General features: G+C 49.7%; 1 protein-coding gene across 1 annotated transcript; it reads right to left on the bottom strand.

Annotated features, from left to right (window-relative positions):
- Positions 1 to 91: 91 nt before the first annotated feature.
- Positions 92 to 14459, bottom strand: ISG20 (interferon stimulated exonuclease gene 20). Its single transcript, XM_079127528.1, has 3 exons — positions 14185 to 14459; positions 1733 to 1933; positions 92 to 312 (listed from the first exon to the last, which is right to left on the bottom strand). The coding sequence occupies exons 1-3, from the start codon at positions 14410 to 14412 to the stop codon at positions 196 to 198; spliced, it is 546 nt and encodes a 181-aa protein (XP_078983654.1). The 5' UTR covers positions 14413 to 14459; the 3' UTR covers positions 92 to 195.
- Between the last annotated feature and the right edge of the window lie 3659 nt (positions 14460 to 18118).

The following is an 18118-nucleotide window of genomic DNA, read 5'->3' as shown; positions in this document are numbered from 1 at the left end:
CATTCCCTCTGAGCAGTACCCAGCCTGGGACCTGGCACAGTTAACCTAGCTTAGAGAGACGAAAGGAGGAGACAAGAAGAGGATCCACTCATGGAATAGACAAAATATAGATCCATTTTACTACCAAAGATGCACTTTCCAAAAGCAAGAGTTGCCATCTTGAAGAAAGCCTCTGGGGAGGGGACTGGATGAGCTTCAGTATGCCGCGGCCAGGCGGGGCAACCCTTGGCGAGCTCGGATTCTCTGGGAGATGTGGTAGAGTTCCATCGCTGCCCTTGCATCTTCCACTGAGCTGTGTCCGAGATGGTTGTTCTGCAGACACAGTACAGAGTGAGGACTTGGAGGCCCGGTGTCACTCACACCCCGACATTCCAGTTCCTGGGGCGGTCTAAGGTGAGTCTCTCTGAGTTTCTGACTCCCTGGGTTTGGAAGTGTCAGTGGGTGACAGGAACTGGCCTGGCTTCACCCTCTAGGGTCACGAGACATTAGGCCCTGGTGTCCCAAGACACAAAATCCAGCATCCTAAGAATCAGACACCTAACATCTTGTTGGGGAGAGGGGGCACCAGTGTAGGCAAAAGCTGGCTAAGTCTGGGGAACAACCAAGCTTAATGAGCCCAGCGACAAGCAGACAGAGCTTCAAAGAGTGCCTGGGTCAGGCTCAAGGCCCCCAGAACCAGGCTTTGACTGACAGCCACAGAGCATGGCAATGGCAGGTGCACAGAGAGCCACAGAATACACCTAATACCCAGGTGTGGATTGTACCACCGTGCCACCCAGAGCCACCAGGGCTGGTCCCTGGGTGTCGTAAAGCTAATGCAAAGTTCACTCCCAGCTTCCAACCCAATTCCTACAAGTGAAGGAGAGGGCTCCGTGCTCCTGACCTCTCACCCAGTCAAGCAGTCCCCAGCACAGGCTTGGTTCACGCTCCCCACTCCTGCCCTCCGTGACCAGGACTTACCCAACTCCATCCACACCTGATCTCCTGCCCCCCAGCCCCACCCCTTCATTCCTGCTCCCTCGGGACTGTCCTTCCTTCCACTGGGCATTCCTCATCCATGGGCTGATGACTGGACTAGGTGCCACCTCCCATCCAACCAAGAGTCCCTCAGGGACAAAACCGTGTCTTGCTCACCCCTGGATCCCTTGCATCTGTCAGGGAGTAGGTGCTCAAAAAAGAGCTCATGGCCTGGTGCACTGGCCTCCCTGAGCCCCTCCCTCTGGCCAACTCCCACCCCACATCCATGTGGCTTTACCCGCTGGCTTTGCTCACCAGCCAGAAATGCTGAGGGATTAGAGCAAGACCTGAGGGGAACTGGCAGATAAGTACCCCAGCTCCTGAACTCCACCCTGGGGTACATTGGAGGTGCTGGCCTGGCATCATTTCCTAGAGTTCTGCAACATAAGCTTTGTTGTCCACAGGGCAACTGGCTTGGTTTAAACCAGCAAAAGCAAATGCCTCTGGGTGCTTTCCCGCCCCGCCCCCATCTCCCTCTCCCAGCACTTCCTGGGGTCACCTCTCAGGTAAACCTCTTGCATTCCCATTCTTGCTCCCGGAAGCCCAAACAAAACACTCTCCCTCTCTCACCAGCACACAACCTCTCAAGAGTAGAGGAACAGAGTTTTAGGGGCAAATATTTGTACTGGAGCCATCCAGGTTATGTACAGAGTCCTGGAGGGAGGAGTCCAGCCCTTGGGGCTGCCCCACCCTAAGGGGGAGGAGGAGTCTTCACCTGGATGCGCTTGTGGAGGAGACGCTCGCTCAGCACCCGCAGGGAGACGCGCATGCAGTGGTCCAGCTTGGCCTCGTGCCACAGCAGCCTGTCGGTGGACGTGTCATAGATGGTGTAGCTACTCATGTCCTCCTTCAGTGCCTTGAAGTCATGCTTCAGGTCGTGACCCACCACCAGCTTGCCTTTCAGGATCAACAGGATCTGCCCAGGAAGACACAGGCCCCACATATATCCACGCCAGGTCCTCCCGGTGGATGGGGGACAACTTGGTACAGTTAGGGGACTGGCAGGAAGCAGCCCCACCTCCACTTGCCATGTGACCTTGGGCAAATAATCATCCCTCTCTGAGCTTCAAATACATAAAGGAAGAGGAGACTGGACCAGGTCCCTTCTCACATGTTATGTCAAGCTATGCCCAAGGGACTTGTCCAGTGGCTCAGATGCATAAGAGCAGTGGTACTTACTATTTCCCATGTGTTGGCACATAGCAAGATAAGATCACCTTTATGTGTGCACTGCGCACGCTGGGGATTGAACTCAGAGGCACTTTACCACTGAGCCGCATCCCTGGTCCTTTTTTAGAATTATGAGACAGGGTCTCACAAAGATGCTGAAGGTGTTGCTAAATTGCTGAGGCTGACCTCTAACTTTTGATCCTCCTGACTCAGCCTCCTGGGTTGCTGGGATAACAGACAAGCACCCCCATGCTCAATGATCATGTTATTTAATATCCTCAACAACCCTACTGTGGCAGGTAGAATAATGGCCTTCCAAAGATGTCCACACCCTAATCCCCAGGATCTGGCAAAAGAAATTAAAATTGTGGGTGGAATTTGGATCTCTAATCATATGACTTTAAAATAAGGAAAACTCTGGATTATCCAGATGGGACCAACACAATGGAAAGGTCCTTATTGTGGAGGTCAGAGTGATTCCTTCTAAGAACTTGCATGTTGCTGGCCTTGGGGATGGAGGAAAGGGCCAAGGTCAAGGTGTCAGGCAGCCTCTAGAAGCTAGAAAGGGCAAGGAAGTGGCCTCTCCCGGAGAGTCCCGAGGACTCCAATCCCTTAATTTTAGCCCAAGGTAACCCATGTTGGACTTTGGAACTACAGAACTGTGAGATAATAAAATTGTGTTGTTTTGAACCATGAAGTTGATGTCTTTATTTATAAGCCACAGAAAGCTAATCAGTCAGTAGGGGGTGCTGTATTTATCTGAATTTTACAAATGAAAAAACAAAAAACAAACAAACTAAAAACAGAAGCCCAGAGATTTGAAGGCATTTGCCCCAAGTTCCTCTGATGATTTTTAAATTAGTTTGCAAATTCCTGGACTCTCCTTTCAAAAAAATGGACTCTAATTCCCCTTGCCTCTGGGTTGGCCCGTGTGACTTCTGACACCTCTCTGGGTCTGGAATCCTGAGAGGCTTTTTTTTTGGACTGAACCCAGGGATGTTCTACCACTACACTATGACCCCAGTCATTTTTATTTATTATTTTGAAGCAGGACCTCGCTAAATTGCCCAGGCTGACCTTGAACTTGTGATCCTCTTGTTCCAGCTTCCCTCATTGTTGGGATTACAGGCATGCACCATCACTCCCAGCAGAATCCTGAGAGTCTCGAGCAAGAAATGGAAGTCCAGCCACCCTGAAGCCACCATGTTGGAGACACCATGGATAGGGAGAGGCCACGCAGAGACACACCCACAGCATCCGCCACCAGACAACTCCCCTCAACAAATTTCCTGGGATTCCAGCTCCTGCCTTGCCTGCTGGAAGATGCCATGCCTGCCCCGACCTCCCAGATTGCAGGTGCATGAAAGAAATAAATATTGACATTGTTCAAACCACGTAGTGTTGGGTGACCTGCTAAGCACCATCAGAGAACTGGAACAGTGCACAGCTAGTTAGTGGCAGAACCAGGCACCTGCTTGTCACTGTCACAGTGATCAGGACAAGCAAGCCTGCTTCAGGCCTCCAGCAGCCCTGCGGCCCAGCTGCGGGGGCAGGGGTGGCCCTAAGAGGGCCTCAGTACTGTCCTGCACATGTATCCAAGCCTCCCCTCTGGCTTCCTCTCCCACGTGGACAGCCTGCCGGGCTCCGGCCACACATCCAGTGGGCTGCCCAATGAAGCTTCATTGGAGAGGATGGCAAAAGGCACCTGAGGCCAGAAGGGCATGACTGGACCAGGCCTGTGCTGAAGGGCAGCTCTGGCTCTTCAGGCCCAGTGCGGACAGTTCCGCCATCCTTCATCTCTTTCTCTGTGTAGAACGCACCAGCGTGGTCTGGGCCCCAAGAAGGTGCCTCGTGGTGTCTGACACCTTCCCACCTCCTGCTTCTCCTGCTAGCTGGTTAGTGACTGGGGACATCATGGGGCCCTGTTTTAAACATTCTCTCTTGGTGACCACAGGAAGCCCAGGCTTGGACAGATCATTCATCTGCAGTGACAGTGTTAGAAGTGGGTCTGCCCATTTGCTGTCACCAGCCTGCTCTGCTGTTCACATGGCTTTGCTGGAGGTCTCCCCGGGACAGAGGAGGGGATTCAACTTAGGGGATGGTGGAAAGCATGCCAGAAGAACTAGGGAGCAGTTCCAGAACCATGCTGGTGCTGCTCCAACCGGAGTACCTGGGAGTCACTTGCGGACTGTCGCTAAAATATAGTCGTCATATAACTGTGGGGGAATGGCTCCAGGACCCCCGTGGATACCAGAATCCCAGGATGCTCAAGTCCCTTGTTTAAGCTGAGGCAGTGTTTGCATACAACCTGTGCACATGCTCCTGTGTGCTTTAAATCACCTCTAAATTATACTACCTAATACAATGGAAATGCTAGGTCAGAAGTTGTTCTGCTGGATCGTTAGGGAATCATGACAGGAAAAATGAGGCTGCTCATGTTCAGTACAGACAGTATTTTTCCCAATTACTTTCCACCCATGGTGGGTTGAGTCCTCACACATGGCATCCAGGGACACAGAGGGCCCACTACACAGACTGAGCTTCAGGAGGTCTAAGGCAGGGCCCAGGTTCTGCATTTCTAACAGGCCAGGTATGATGCTGCTGGTCTGAAGGTCACATTGAGGCTTTTGAAGACCACACTGGGGCCCCGATGACCTCAAAACAGCGGCTGGAGGGGAATCCTGGGGCAGTGGGGGTGCGGGACGGGGCGGCGCCTGCTTGGCCAAGGAGGGGGATGCAGTGGTGCTGGGCAGCTGAGGTCATGTGCTTTTGCTTGCTGACATCCTTTATGTTTCTGAACAATGTGGCCTGTTTTTCCCGTCTAGCAGCTTGGCTCAGACCCAGTTCACACAAAGCCCCGAAGGAAATGGTCCGCCATCCCAGAGACAGCCACAGTCAGTCCCAGACATAAGAGGACCAAGTCATGGTGATGTGGATTCCTGGGGAATTCATCATTTCCTGGACCCCAGAGTCCCTGGGGTTGGGGTGGGGGGAGGGATTAGCTGGCACCACGAGACTCATCATGAGACAAATAAGAGGGATGAGATAAGCAGAAGAAGGAATAGGAAGCAGGGGAAGAAAACAGTCTAGCTAGTAGAGAGATAACTATGATTCTTTAGCCCAAAGATGCTGGGACCTGGTCAGGGACAGAGAGACGAACTTGCTGTGTGGCTTCAGGATGTTAGGAACCCTCTCTGGTCCTCAGATTTCCCATTTGTAAGGCTTGAATGGCCCCTTAGCAACCAGGACTCTGTGATTTCCTAAGGCTGGACTGGGGAGGGTGACCCAGAGCCCCAGAGGGGCTGGGTGGGGGTGGTCTACCAACAGGTCAGACCTGTCACAAGGCAGGCAAGCCAGACTTCACCACCGCCAAACCCAGGGAGCGGAGACTCTCAAATTCCTGGAAAGAATTGAAGTGGGGTGGGGTAAGGGACATTTGTTGATCTCTTCTTATCAGCCAGGCACTGTGCCAGTACTTTGCTTAACTCATCACAAGTCTCCTCAGGAAGATTATTCTTTGTTCCATCTTACAGAGGAAGGAGCTGAGGATCAGACAGGTTAAGGGGCATGCCCAAGTCACACAGCTTATAAGTGGCAAGCTAAGAGGACCCACCTAACGCTGTCATTTTTATTATAGTTGTTATTATTACCACCTACTGAGTACTTTGGGACAAAGAGCACCTCCAGGCCCATAAAGGCACTCAGTGAAGATTGCTGGAATCAGGAATACAGCCCCCACCAGATAGGACTTGCCTGTCATCTGAACAAACAGTGACAGGGTGCAGAGGGGTGTGTATCCAAGCCACCTGGCCAGGGAGTGACAGGCCCAGTTCCGCTGTCTGCCTTCATACGCCTTCCTCTGTGATTCTACTCTCCTTCTGAGCAATCCCCAGATGGGCCTGATCCAGATCGCTGGACCCTCTTCCACCAGGGAAGGGCTGGTGGCAAATGTTCCAGGGTGCTCTTCCTATCAACAAATTTGGCGATCTTTGCAGACAAGTCTGGAGACCTCCGCAAGGAGCCTGTGGGCCTCCTGAAGACTGCTCGTTCATCCTCACCCTTCCCCTTGGTAGTTCATGGGTCCATTCATTCACTCCTGGCTGCCAGGGGAGCTGGCCACGAGTAAAGGTCCCAGTCCTGCTCTTTCCTTGCTTCCTGCCAAGCTGTCCAGGTTCCCTTACCCTCAGTTCGTGCCACTTACCCTGGGGTTAATCTGGACAATATGGTCTTTTCCTCCATCTGCCAAGCTCCAGAGAGAACTGCCAAGTGGCAGAGCCCCAACAGGACACCCTGACCAATGCAGAAGTCACTGTTACTGATATCACTCCCCATTCTCAAGCTACTCAGCCTCCCCTTGTGAGATTCCCTCCTAAGTCACAGGGTAGATGCCACTTATCATGCCTGGTTGGCATAAAGGGTATTAACTCACTTTCATGAGTTACAATCTATTAAAAATTACTGTTAAGATAATGCCAAGCAAAGTGGCACATGCCTGTAATTATAGCAACTTGAGAGGCTAAGGCAGGAGGATCGCAAGTTTGAGGCTGGCCTCAACAATTTAGCCAGACCCTCAGCAAGTCAGTGAGACTCTGTTTCAAATTTTAAAAAAATAAAAAGGGCTGGGATGTAGTTCAATGATAGAACACCCCTGGGTTCCATCCCCAGTACTGGAAAAACAAAATTTTTTTTAAAAATTACTGTTAAGTTAAATGAAGATTAACCTGCCAGATGGGAACCTGAGTCTGAGCACTGTCTTTTATCGCAGCTTCCTGTGTGTCCTTAGACAAGTCCCTGCTCCTCTCTGGACCTCAGTCTCCTGATTGATAGGGCTCCATAGACCAGGGCTCTCAACCTCGGCACTATGAACAATTGGGGCCAGATGTGTCCTTGTGTGGCATATGTGTGGCAGGGAAGGGGGCTGTCCAGGAGCATCCTGGGCCTTCCTCAACTAGATGTCAGTAGCAGCCCCCACTTCCCCCAGGGTGACAACCAGAGTGGTCCCAGTCTCCCTCCCATGTATGGCTAACTGTCCCCTGCCGAGTAAAACCCACCTCACTGAGAACCCCTGCTCTGGATGACAACCAGGCCTAGCCATGTTTGAAGATAAGGAACAATTTCCTTTTTCTTGCTTCCATTTTTTTTGGCGGGGGAAGGGGGCAGGGAGGTGTGTACTGGGAATTGAACCCAGGGATGCACTACCACAGACTACATCCCCAGTCCTTTTTATTTTTTATTTTGAGAAAGGGTCTTGCTAAGTTGCTGAGGCTGGCTTCAAACTTGCAATCCTCCTGCCTCAGCCTCCCAAGTCACTGAGATTACAGATGTGCACCACCACACCCAGCAAGGCACAATTTCTTTGTTATAAAAAGGAACAATCACATTACAAAAAAATAAAGAGGTAAGATAGTAGGGGGCCCACTTAGGGAGGGGTGCTCAGGGGCATCCCCCAGAGTCTTCCTGTTGCCACAGGCTGGCTTATTGCTCACTGCCAGCAGAACCCTCTCACTGCTCCTGCTGGGAGGGAGAGACTGGCAGGTGAGGGGAATTTGGAAAATCCTCACACGAAACCAAGATCTAGCCAGCCCTAGATTCACCTGAGAGGTGTCATCTGGCCTGTGGGGGCTGAAGAGGGACTGCTAGGCTTCTGCCCTTTGGGAGTCCCAGCACAGTTTGGCCCCCACATGCCTGATCTGTCTTTGGGATTGAGATTTGATGATGAGCTAGGTCAAGCCACCTCAGGGGCCTTGACCGTCTCATAGATGTCCTAGATGGCCAGGACCTGGAACCACCTCTTCGCTCACAGGCTATACTGGATACTGTCCCTTACAGATAGTGGGCACCTTGCATTTATAGAAGGCACTGACACTCATCGAGCATGAGGTCTGAACAGCACAGTTCCAACTCTGGAACCAGCATTAGAATCTCTGCTTCACCCCTTCTTTGCACAGTGGACTCAGCCTTGCACCTCAGTTTCCTCATCTGAAAACTAGGGATGATCCTAGTTAACTCCCTCCCAGCAATGCGGTAGAAAATAAAGGAGGTGGTGTGTGAAAAATGCCCAGAGCGGTGCCTGGGACATGGTGCTATATACACCTGTGCTACTGCATCATTCTTATTGCACACAGAATCCTAAAGAGGAGAGCACAGAGAGGGTGAGCAACCAGCCAGAGGACACAGAGCCATCAGGAGGCAGAGTTGAAATTGTACTCAGGTCCGGTCAAGTTTGCTTGCTCCCCATTCCCGCGGATTGTGTGAGTATTGCTGCAACTTGACAAAAGGGTGGACAGTGAAACCGAACACATGGGCAGAGGCAACCTTAGTGCAGAGGCAACCTGAGGGCACATGACTGCCAGAACTCTTCTGTTTTTGAAAATCAGTTTAACTCCCATCCTGAGTTCTCAGGGCCCCTCCTCGAGTGCCAAGCACAGCATCCATTTGGATACAGCATCCATTTGATAAATATAGCAAGAACTGTGGAACTAGATAGAGATGTGTGTGGACAGGCAGGACAAGAGGTACATGGGCAGCAGCAAGGGAGGTGAGAGACCCCCATGGCAGGGGTCCAGAGGGCCAGGGGCAGGGATGATGGGCAGCTTGGGACAGCATCATAAAGGAACCCTCCTACCTGGAGGTGTCAGAGTGGTGGCATTTCTGGGAGTAGGAATGGAGGACAGGGAACAGCTGGGTTTGGCTGAAGCTGAGGGTGAGCTGAGCTGAGCGAGAAGGCAGGAAAGTGAGGTGGATGGGGCTTTGGAGAGTCATGCTGCTGGCTAGTGGCATCCTAGCTGAAGGGGAGCCATGGGAGGTGTGTGAGTGGCAGGTGGCTATGATCTGAGCCAGGCTCGGAGAAGTTTCTCTGGCAGCAGGGCAGCAGTGACTGGCAGTAAGCACACCAGAGGTAGCAGGCAGAAAACCAGGGCCAGCATTGTCAAGGGAAGTCAGAGAGGGGACTGGCCATGTGCTCTGGGTTTCTGGCCTTCTCCCTCGAGTTCATGCTTAGTAAACATCAATCGGCCAGGAGCCACTGCACTCAGGACCACGGCCCGTGTCATTGTATCCAACCTACATGAGGCCAGAGAAGAGGCAGGAACTGAGGCCAGCAGCATTCAATAACTTGCCCAAGGTCACACAAAACAGGAAGTGATGGAGAAGGAACTGTGAAGCCCAGAGTGGCTCCAGAGACCTGTCTGGAGACCTGTCCAGTGACCACGGTGGGCAGGGCTGTGTCAGGTACCCAAAGCCTGGACTTGGCCTGGTATCTGAAAAACAGGTTAGATGATGATGGTCTAGAGCCCAGACCAAATCGGTGTCCTGACTCCCAGGCCAGCACTCAAGGGTGCCCAGGGAATGGCAGGTTTTAGGCCTTGGTGTCCAGGCCAGGGAATGAGAGAGGCATTTCTTTATTCTGGGTTCTTCTGACCCTTTCTGTCCCTTTGATGGGGAGAGAGACTGGGGATGAGAAGGAAGGACGGGGACATACTATTCACCCTGGCTGCTCAACAGGGATCACAGGGTGAGGGCTCCTTGCAGTGTCCCGGGGCCTCCCACCAGCTCCTGAGGAGATCCGCACCTCTGCTTCATGTTATTCTCCCCTTCCCAGGGACTCTCCTCTGATCTCTACTTCCTAACAACATCTCTTAGTCTCCAACCCTTTGTCTGCCATGGAAGACTCAGGTCCTGGAACTGTTGTTCCCTAAGGCCTCTGATGCTTTTCCTTTTTGCAATCGCTTTCTTCACTCCTGTCTACCTCCCACACCACCCCAGCCTAATTTTCTTAAAACTGGTCTTTATCCAGCCATGCTCTTCCCTTGCTCAAAAATCTTCAGTAGCTCCCTATGGCCTATAAAGTTGCATATACACACTCTATGCCATCCTTTTCAAATGCCACTGATCTCATGGAGTCTTTCCAGAACCACCCCGATAAGCTCTATCTCTCTTAAGGGCTCCTCCAGTATCCTCTTAGTACTTCCGGAGCAGCATAGCATTGTCCAATAGCAATACAATGCAAGACACAGATGGAATTTTAAATCATAATAGCCATATTTAAAAAGGTAAAATGAGACGGGTGATATTAATTTCAATGTTTTGTTTAACTAATGTATCAAAAATATGACCATTTCAACATATAATCAATAAAAAGATTGATCGAAGTATTTTGTGGTTCTTTTCTCTAATACAAGTGTTCAAAATCCAGAGTGGATTTGACACTTATAGCACATCTTAATTCGGACCAGAAAAACATCAGGTGCTCACTAGCCACAGAAGGCTGGTGGCTGCCCTGGTGGACAGTGCGCTCTGGAGGACGGAAGCCTGAGCCATTTGCCTGCCTGTCTACCTGCCTTCCTTCCTCCCTCCCTCCCTTCCCTCTTCCTCCCTCCCTCCTTTCCCTCCTCCTCCCCCACTTCCATTTTTCCTCCCTCCCTCCCTTTTTTTCACATGTACAGACTCTTTTTAGTCATTATACCCTGAACAATACAGAACAACAACTATTTACATAGCATTTACATTGTATGAGGTAATTAAGTACTTTAGGAATTATTTAATGTATACAAGAGGGTGTATGTAGGTTACACACCAATAGTACGCCATTTTATTATCATTTTGACTGATTTTACTTTTACTTACTTTTTGCAGTACTAGGGATTGAACCCAGGGGTATTTTACCACTCAGCTACACCCCCCCTGCCCAGTTCTTTTTTATTTTGAGACGGAGTCTCACTCTGCTGTTGAGGCTGGCCCCAAACTTGCAATCCTCCTCCCTTAGTCTCCCAAGTCACTGGGATTATAGGCATGTGCCACCTTGCCTGGCTATTGTGCCACTTTTTATAAGGGACTTCAATATTTGTAGAATTTGGTATCCTTGGTGATTCTAAAACCAATCTCCCATATAGACGGAGACAAGACTATACAATTACCTTTATTTTCCAAATGAAACCCAGGTAGGGTGAGATTACGTATTTTACCCAAGATCTCACAGCTTGTAATGGGGACTTAAGGACTGAACCCTGCACTCCACTGAGCTCTCTAAAATGAAAGTCTGAGTTTTGACTAGCTCTTCCACATTCCAGCTATCTGATCTTATGCAAATTAGTGTGATGGGATGAAGAGTGTCCCCTGCCACCAATTTTACATTGAAATTCTAATCCCAAAACCTCAGAATGTGACTTATTTGGAAACAGGGTTGTTAGGGTTTAAATATTAGGTGTCTCATGTGTGAGACAATGCAAGAAGGTTTAGAGGTGAAAGGTTTTGGTTGTAAGAGTCTCAACCTAATCCACACATTAATCCCCTGATAGGGATGAAATGAGTGGTAACGGTAGGCAGATAGGGTGTGGCTAGAGGAGGTGCGTCACGGGGAGTGGGGGGCGTGCTCTGGGTACATATTTTGTCAATGGTGAGAGGACTCTCTCTCTCTCTGCTTCCTGGTGCCATGTTCCCAGCTGCTTTCCTCTTCCAAACTCTTCTGCCATGATGTTCTGCCTCACCTCAGGCCCCAAAGAATGGACTGGGACCCCATTTATGAACTCAGGCCCCATTTGTGAACTGAGACCTCTGAAACTGTGAGCCCCAAAATAAACTTTTCCTCCTCTAAAATTGTTCTTGTCAGGTCTTTTGGTCACAGTAACAAAAAAGCTGACTAAAATAAGTGTCATGGCAGATATATAGATGTCCCTCGGTATCAAGGGGGATTGGTTCCAGAAACCTCTGTGGATACCAAAATCTGAAGATGCTCATTCTTTATATAAAATGGCATAGTATTTGCACATGATCTATGCACATCCTCCTGTATGCTTTAAAATCATCTCTAGATTACAATAATACCTAATACAATGTAAATGCTGTGTCAATAGTTGTTATGTTGCTTAGAGAATAATGACAAGTAAAAAAGACTGTGTTTACAGATGTGATTTCTTGTCAAATGTTTTCTGTGTTTGGTTGAGTTCACAGATACAGAACCTGTGGATATGGAGAGCTGACTAGAACTAGATCAGTTAGGATAAGGTCATACTAGAGTAGGGTGTGCTCCTAACGCAATGTGACTAGAGTCCTTTAAAAAGAGGAATTTAGACAGGGACAAGTGCATAGGGAGAATGCCACAGAAACCTGAAGGTAGAGCTGGGCACAGTGATGCACGCCTGCAATCCCAGCAACTTGGGAGGCTGAGGCAGGAGGATTGCAAGTTAGAGGCCAGTCCGGGCAACTTAGTGAGACCCAGTCTCAAAACAAAACAAAACAAAAAAAAGAGCTGCAGGTATAGCTCAGTGGTAGAGTGCCCCTGGGTTCAATTCCTAGTACTAAAACACAAAAACAAACAAAGAACATGAAGGCAGAGATTGTGTGACGTTTCTACAAACCAAAGATTGCCAACTCCACCAGTGATGAAGAGAACCCTAGTAGATTTTCCATTACAGCCCCCAGAAGAAGCTAACCCTGCCAATATCTTGACTTTAGATTTGCAGCCTCCAGAACCATAAATTTTTGTTGTTTAGGCCACCCAGTCTCTGGTGCTTTGTTACAGTAGCCCTAGCAAACTAATATGCTTAGTTCAAGTAAGCTTCAATTTCCCCATCTATTATAAGGGAATAAAAAGTTAAACAATCATAATAGCTAACTTTTTTTAGTACAGTTTTTCCTTGTTATCCAAGGGGCACTGGTTCTAGATATCCTCTCTAGATACCAAAATCCACAGAAGTTCAAATTCCTTACATAAAATAGTGTAGTATTTACATATAACCAACACATATCCTCTGATGCCCTTGAAATCATCTCTAATAACTTACAATACCTAATGCAACATAAATGCTGTCAATAGTTGTCATACTGTATTGTTCAGGGAATAAGGACAAAAAAATAAATAAATAAAGTGTCTGTATTTGTTCAGTACAGTTGCAATTTTCTTTCCAAAAATTTTAATCCACGGTTGGTTGAATCCACCAATATGGAACCTGTGGATACTGAGAACCAACTGGACTTACTTAGGCACTTCTCAGTCTTTGGCACAATCCAGTGCTGCTGCTACTATTATTAGCCCCACTGTCTTTTATGAATGGGGAAAGTGGGCACAGAGAGGATGAATAACTTGCCTAAGGTCACTTACCTGGTAAGCAACAGAGCGGGGATTCAAACTGGCCCTCTGAACTCTGGACTTGTTCACTGCTGAGAACCCACCTGGCAGGACCGTTGGTGCACAATGAAGCTCACAGGGAGTGAGTGTGCAGGACGGCACCCAGAGCATAGTGAGTGCTCAGGACAGTAGTTATCGTGATCTTATCTCCAGTGCCCAAAGCCTGGCATGCGCTGCATGTGTGCAGTTGAGACAAACTTCAGTCCCATGTTGCTGGACTCCCCCAAGCCCCACAGATGCTGATGAGCTCACTTGCCCTACTGAGCCTTCCCAGGAGTGACTAACCCTGAGGAAACTTCTAGACTGGTTAAGTTTTGCTCTCCCTTTAGTAATTCAGAGAGCCTAGACAGTCATTCCTGGAGAAGCTTTTACCACTAGTTAAAGAGCAAAAGAGTGGGAAATCTTCGGACCACAAGCTTGGGCTTCGAAATTAGTGGACAGCCTGCTGTGGGCCACAATGTTGTTCCAGGGGCAAGATCCCTCTCAGCCCAGGAAGCTCTGGTCTCTTCTCCAGAATAGGCTCAACCCAGGAGCCGCTGCAGCCCTACAGGGCTCATTCATGGCAGCCCGGTGTAGAGGAAAGAGTGGGGAAAGTAGCCAGGTGATCGTGTGGGGGAACGTCAGGTGGGGCTATTTTCACATCACAAGACCAGGAAGTGGAACCAGATGCCCCAAGGCAGCACCCAGATGTGAGTCTAAGGCTCTCTGTTGGTTGGAAACCTTCTCAAGACTACAATGGAGATACCTCCCAGGTTTGTCTTGGCACCAATGTGGGGTATCTTCTGTGGTGGGGTCACAGACCACAGATGCCTGGGGAAGTGGGGGTGTCTGCAACCCCCCTTGGCTTGGCTGTCTCCTGGCCATTCACTCACCTCTTTCCTTGCCTCGGCAAACGGGGTGGCCATTGCCATGTTCTGAGGAGTGATCCCGCTGACCCGGGTTCTGTAGTCCGTGATCTCCCCTTCGGGCCTGATGAACTTGTCATATAGCACGGTGCCATAGAGGTTCACAAGGCTACAGCGAGCCAGACCACTCTCCCGGTGGGGACCCAAACCCACCATCTCACAGTCCATGGCCACAATTTCTGGGCTGCCTGCCATGCTCCGTGGGGACTCAGATGTGCTAGAGGGGCAAGGGTATGGAGTGGCTGTCACACATGGGCCAACAAGCTTCCTGGTATCCTGGGCCACCACCCAGCTGGCCTGCACCATCTGCCCTGCCCTATCTCCACAGCTACCTGGCAACAGAGGAAGTTGGCCTTTTGCCACCCTGCCCAGCTCCCCTGGCCTACAGATCCCAGGCCCCTGTCCTGTCCAAGAGCCTGGGGGCCAGGAGGCCCCCTCTCACCACCTCCCAGGCCACTGCTGCTGCTCAGTGTCCCCTTCTTACCTGCCTGTCTCTGCACCCCCGGCTCACGTCTGCCTCTCTGCCGCCACTTCGCAGCTACTGCAGTTGCTCTGAATGGTGACTCATCTCCAACTTCAAGCCGGGCATCCCGACCCTGTTTCAGTTTCTAGTTTGTTATCAAGGGAAGTCAGGGGCGGGAGGCGGCATGTGGGCTGGGCTGCTCCTTCTCAGACGCTGGCAGGTGGGGAGCTGGCAGACTGAGTCAGGGCTGGTCAATCTGGGTGTCCCTCCTCTGCCCCTGCCCTCCCCTTCTCAGATGACGCATCTGACGTGGATGGAGTGGATTGCAACATCTTTCTTTGCTTTCTCACCCTCCACCCAGGAAACAAACATCCCCAGGATTGGAGCCTGGGGAATGTCCGCAACTTCTGGGGCCCGTTACCAGACTGATATTCTGTTTGGTCTTTTATAAGGGCAGGGTGAGCTGTTCTTGGGTTGCGGAGGCCTTTACTTGGGAAGGGCAGAAGGAGGTAGGGGTGGAAGGGGGCTAGTCCCCACCCATTATCAGGGAAAGCAAGGAAGCAGTGAGACTCCATCAGTTCAGGGGTGCTTCTGTCCATCCTCAGTGGGCTCTATCCCCACCCGGGCTGATGCTGTTTGAGGACCAGAAGCAGGCATCAAGAGAGTACCCACCAGCCCAGTCATACTTCTTTAAACCACACTCTTCCAGGTGGTAACATCACACTCTTAGAGCAGTGCCCAACCTGTAAGTAGCATTCTGTATTTATTGAATAAATGAACAAGCTACAACTGGGTCGAAAACTGTTTTGTTTTTTTTTTTTTTTTTTTTTCTTGTTTCTTTGTGGTACTGGGGATTGAACCTAGGGGTGCTTTACCACTGAGTTACATACCCAGTCCTTTGTTTTGTATTTTAAGACAGGGTCTTGCTTAATCACTGAGGCTGGCCTCAAACTTGTAAGCCTCCTTGCCTCAGCCTCCAGAGTAGCTGGGATTACAGGTGTGCGCCACTGCGCTCAGCTTCAGACTGTTTTCAATAAGGAACACAACGCATCGCACTGTACACTGGTGTGACCGAACAATGAGAGCCACTGTGCTTGCCACCTACCTCACATCTGTACGGAATAAACATCCGTCAGTCTGATTTGGTTGCCCCCCACTTTCACAAACATTTGTGGTTTGTAAGGGGACTTCCCTAGATTTGTGGTGTTTTTACCAAGTCAGATGTCTGACTTACACTTCAAAAATAAAACCAAATACTGAACTATGTCTCAATGATACAGCATTGTTCCTATTTGTTATGCAGTTGGTTCAAGTCTGAGATACAAAAAAGTATTTTTGGTTTCCATTCTGAGTGAGCAACTCTTGCTTCGATTCAGTTTGGGGAGTTTCTGCTTTTCAAAGGCGTAAAGGTTGTTATGCTGATTTAGGGAAAAATGAAGCAGTATAAACAGAAGATAAAGCCCTGTTAACTTTATGGGAATGTGCATTTAAAAAGTAATCTCCCCACCCCCCACCCCCAGCTGTGGTGGCCCACAGCTATCATCCCAGAGACTCCAGTGGCTGAAGCAGAAGGATCACAAGTTCAAGGCCACCCTGGGCAACTTAGTGAGACCCTTTCTCAAAATAAAAAATAAAAAAGGCTCAGTGGTAAATGGAGGATATGGAAAACAACCCCCAGGGAGGTGTGGGGGAGAAGAGTCCCAGGGAGAAAAGGAGAACAATGGGCTCTGGACTTTCACAACTGTTCCCCCTGACTGCCCAGCAACACATTCTGCTATGATTCAGCCTCATTAAACCCCTATTGTTACTGAAGAACATGGACAACAGGCCCCAAGGAACTTCCCATACTGTTCCCCTACCTGCCCTCCTGCCCTTCCCTAAATGAGCCGGCCACCAAAAATCCCGTGACCTGGCCCTGCCTGCCAAAAGGCCCTCCAAAAGTGACTAACTCCTCCCATGGCCTGGCTCTGCTAAGGTCCTATAAAACCCAGACCCATTTTCCCCCCATAGACGTGCCCCTCTGGTGCTGAATAAAGCATAGCTGGTTCGTTGAGGTCTGCCTCCATTTTCTTTCCCTTTTATATTCACTTTCAAGTGCTTTCAGTAACCAGTTGTCATTTTCTCTCTTGAAAATGTGCCCCTCCTGTGCTTAATAAAGCATCACTGGTCTGTTGAGGTCTGTTTCCATTTCCTTTTCTTTCTCTTCCATTTTGCTTTCAGTAAAGCACCCCTGGGCTTAATTCTCAGGACCAAAACAAGAATCCTCCACCCTAAACAAACAAACAAAATCCAAACCTCCCAAAATACAGTAAGCCTCTAAAAATTCTATTGGAGATTTGTTTCTGCAATTTCCATGGATCTCCAAGCACACAGTGGTGATCTGCAGACAACATCCTGCTGCAGGCCCTCGTGCCTCGCCTGGGTCCCAGAGCACAATTCTTTTCACCATGGTCCTGTACGTAGTCTGTGCAGTCTGCTCCCAATCTGCATCTTCAAGTGTTTTCCCACATGGCCCCTATGTTCTCCTTTTTCTCTTTTTTTTGGTGGGTGGGGGGCGTTAACCGGGGATTGAAGTCAGGGACACTTGACCACTGAGCCACATCCCCAGCTCTATGTAGTATTGTATTTAGAAACAGGGTCTCACTGAGTTGCTTAGTGCCTCGCTTTTGCTGAGGCTGGCTTTGAACTCACAATCCTCCCTCCAGCCTCAGTTTCCCAAGTAACTGGGATTACAGGCATGTGCCACTGTGTCCAGCTGTTTTTTCTGGGAATGTTCTATCCAGCAGTCCTCATCTGCCCTGGGCCCATGCTGCTACAAGTGGGTATTCCTGCCTCCATCTTCATGTCCTGCTTTAAATTGAGTCCTACCTGATCAAGTTTTCCAAAGTCTAATCTCATGTACTATGTCACAGCTCTTTTCTGCTTAAAAATTTAGGGATTTCCTCCAAGGAGTTTCCAGACCCTACCTCATGGAACCCTTGGGCCTTTCCAATCTCATTTTGTACCAAGCTCTGATCAGTAACCACTCTGAGTGTTTATGCATGTGTTGACTCCTCCTAAGACATCAGCAGGTGTTGCCACCTCCTTGAATGATGGTAGTCACTGCCCCAGTGTGAGGGTGGCTGCAAGAACCAGTAAAATCAGGTCTGCTTCAGGAAGGAGATTGGCAGTGGTGCTATGATGATGGTACATTCATTGGGCGCACTCCTTCCTCAGGGTCTGGGCATTTGCTGTTGCCTCTTCTGGAAAGCTCCTCCTCCAGGTCATCTGCCTGGTTTATTCCCTCTCTGGCAGGTCTCTTCATAGGGCCTTCCCCGAATGCTATGTCAAAATGAACTTCCTATTTTCTTCTTGGTTTTTTCTGTAGGAATCAGCACCCCCAGAAACACCATGCATTCTACTTGTTTGTTTACATTTCCTTTGTCCCCTCTTTGGTTC

The sequence above is a fragment of the Sciurus vulgaris genome (assembly GCF_902686455.1).
Source record: "Sciurus vulgaris genome assembly, chromosome: 2".
In the NCBI taxonomy this organism is placed as follows: domain Eukaryota; kingdom Metazoa; phylum Chordata; class Mammalia; order Rodentia; family Sciuridae; genus Sciurus; species Sciurus vulgaris.
The sequence above is the reverse complement of the archived record's forward strand: the minus strand, read 5'-3'. Positions and strand labels throughout refer to the sequence as shown.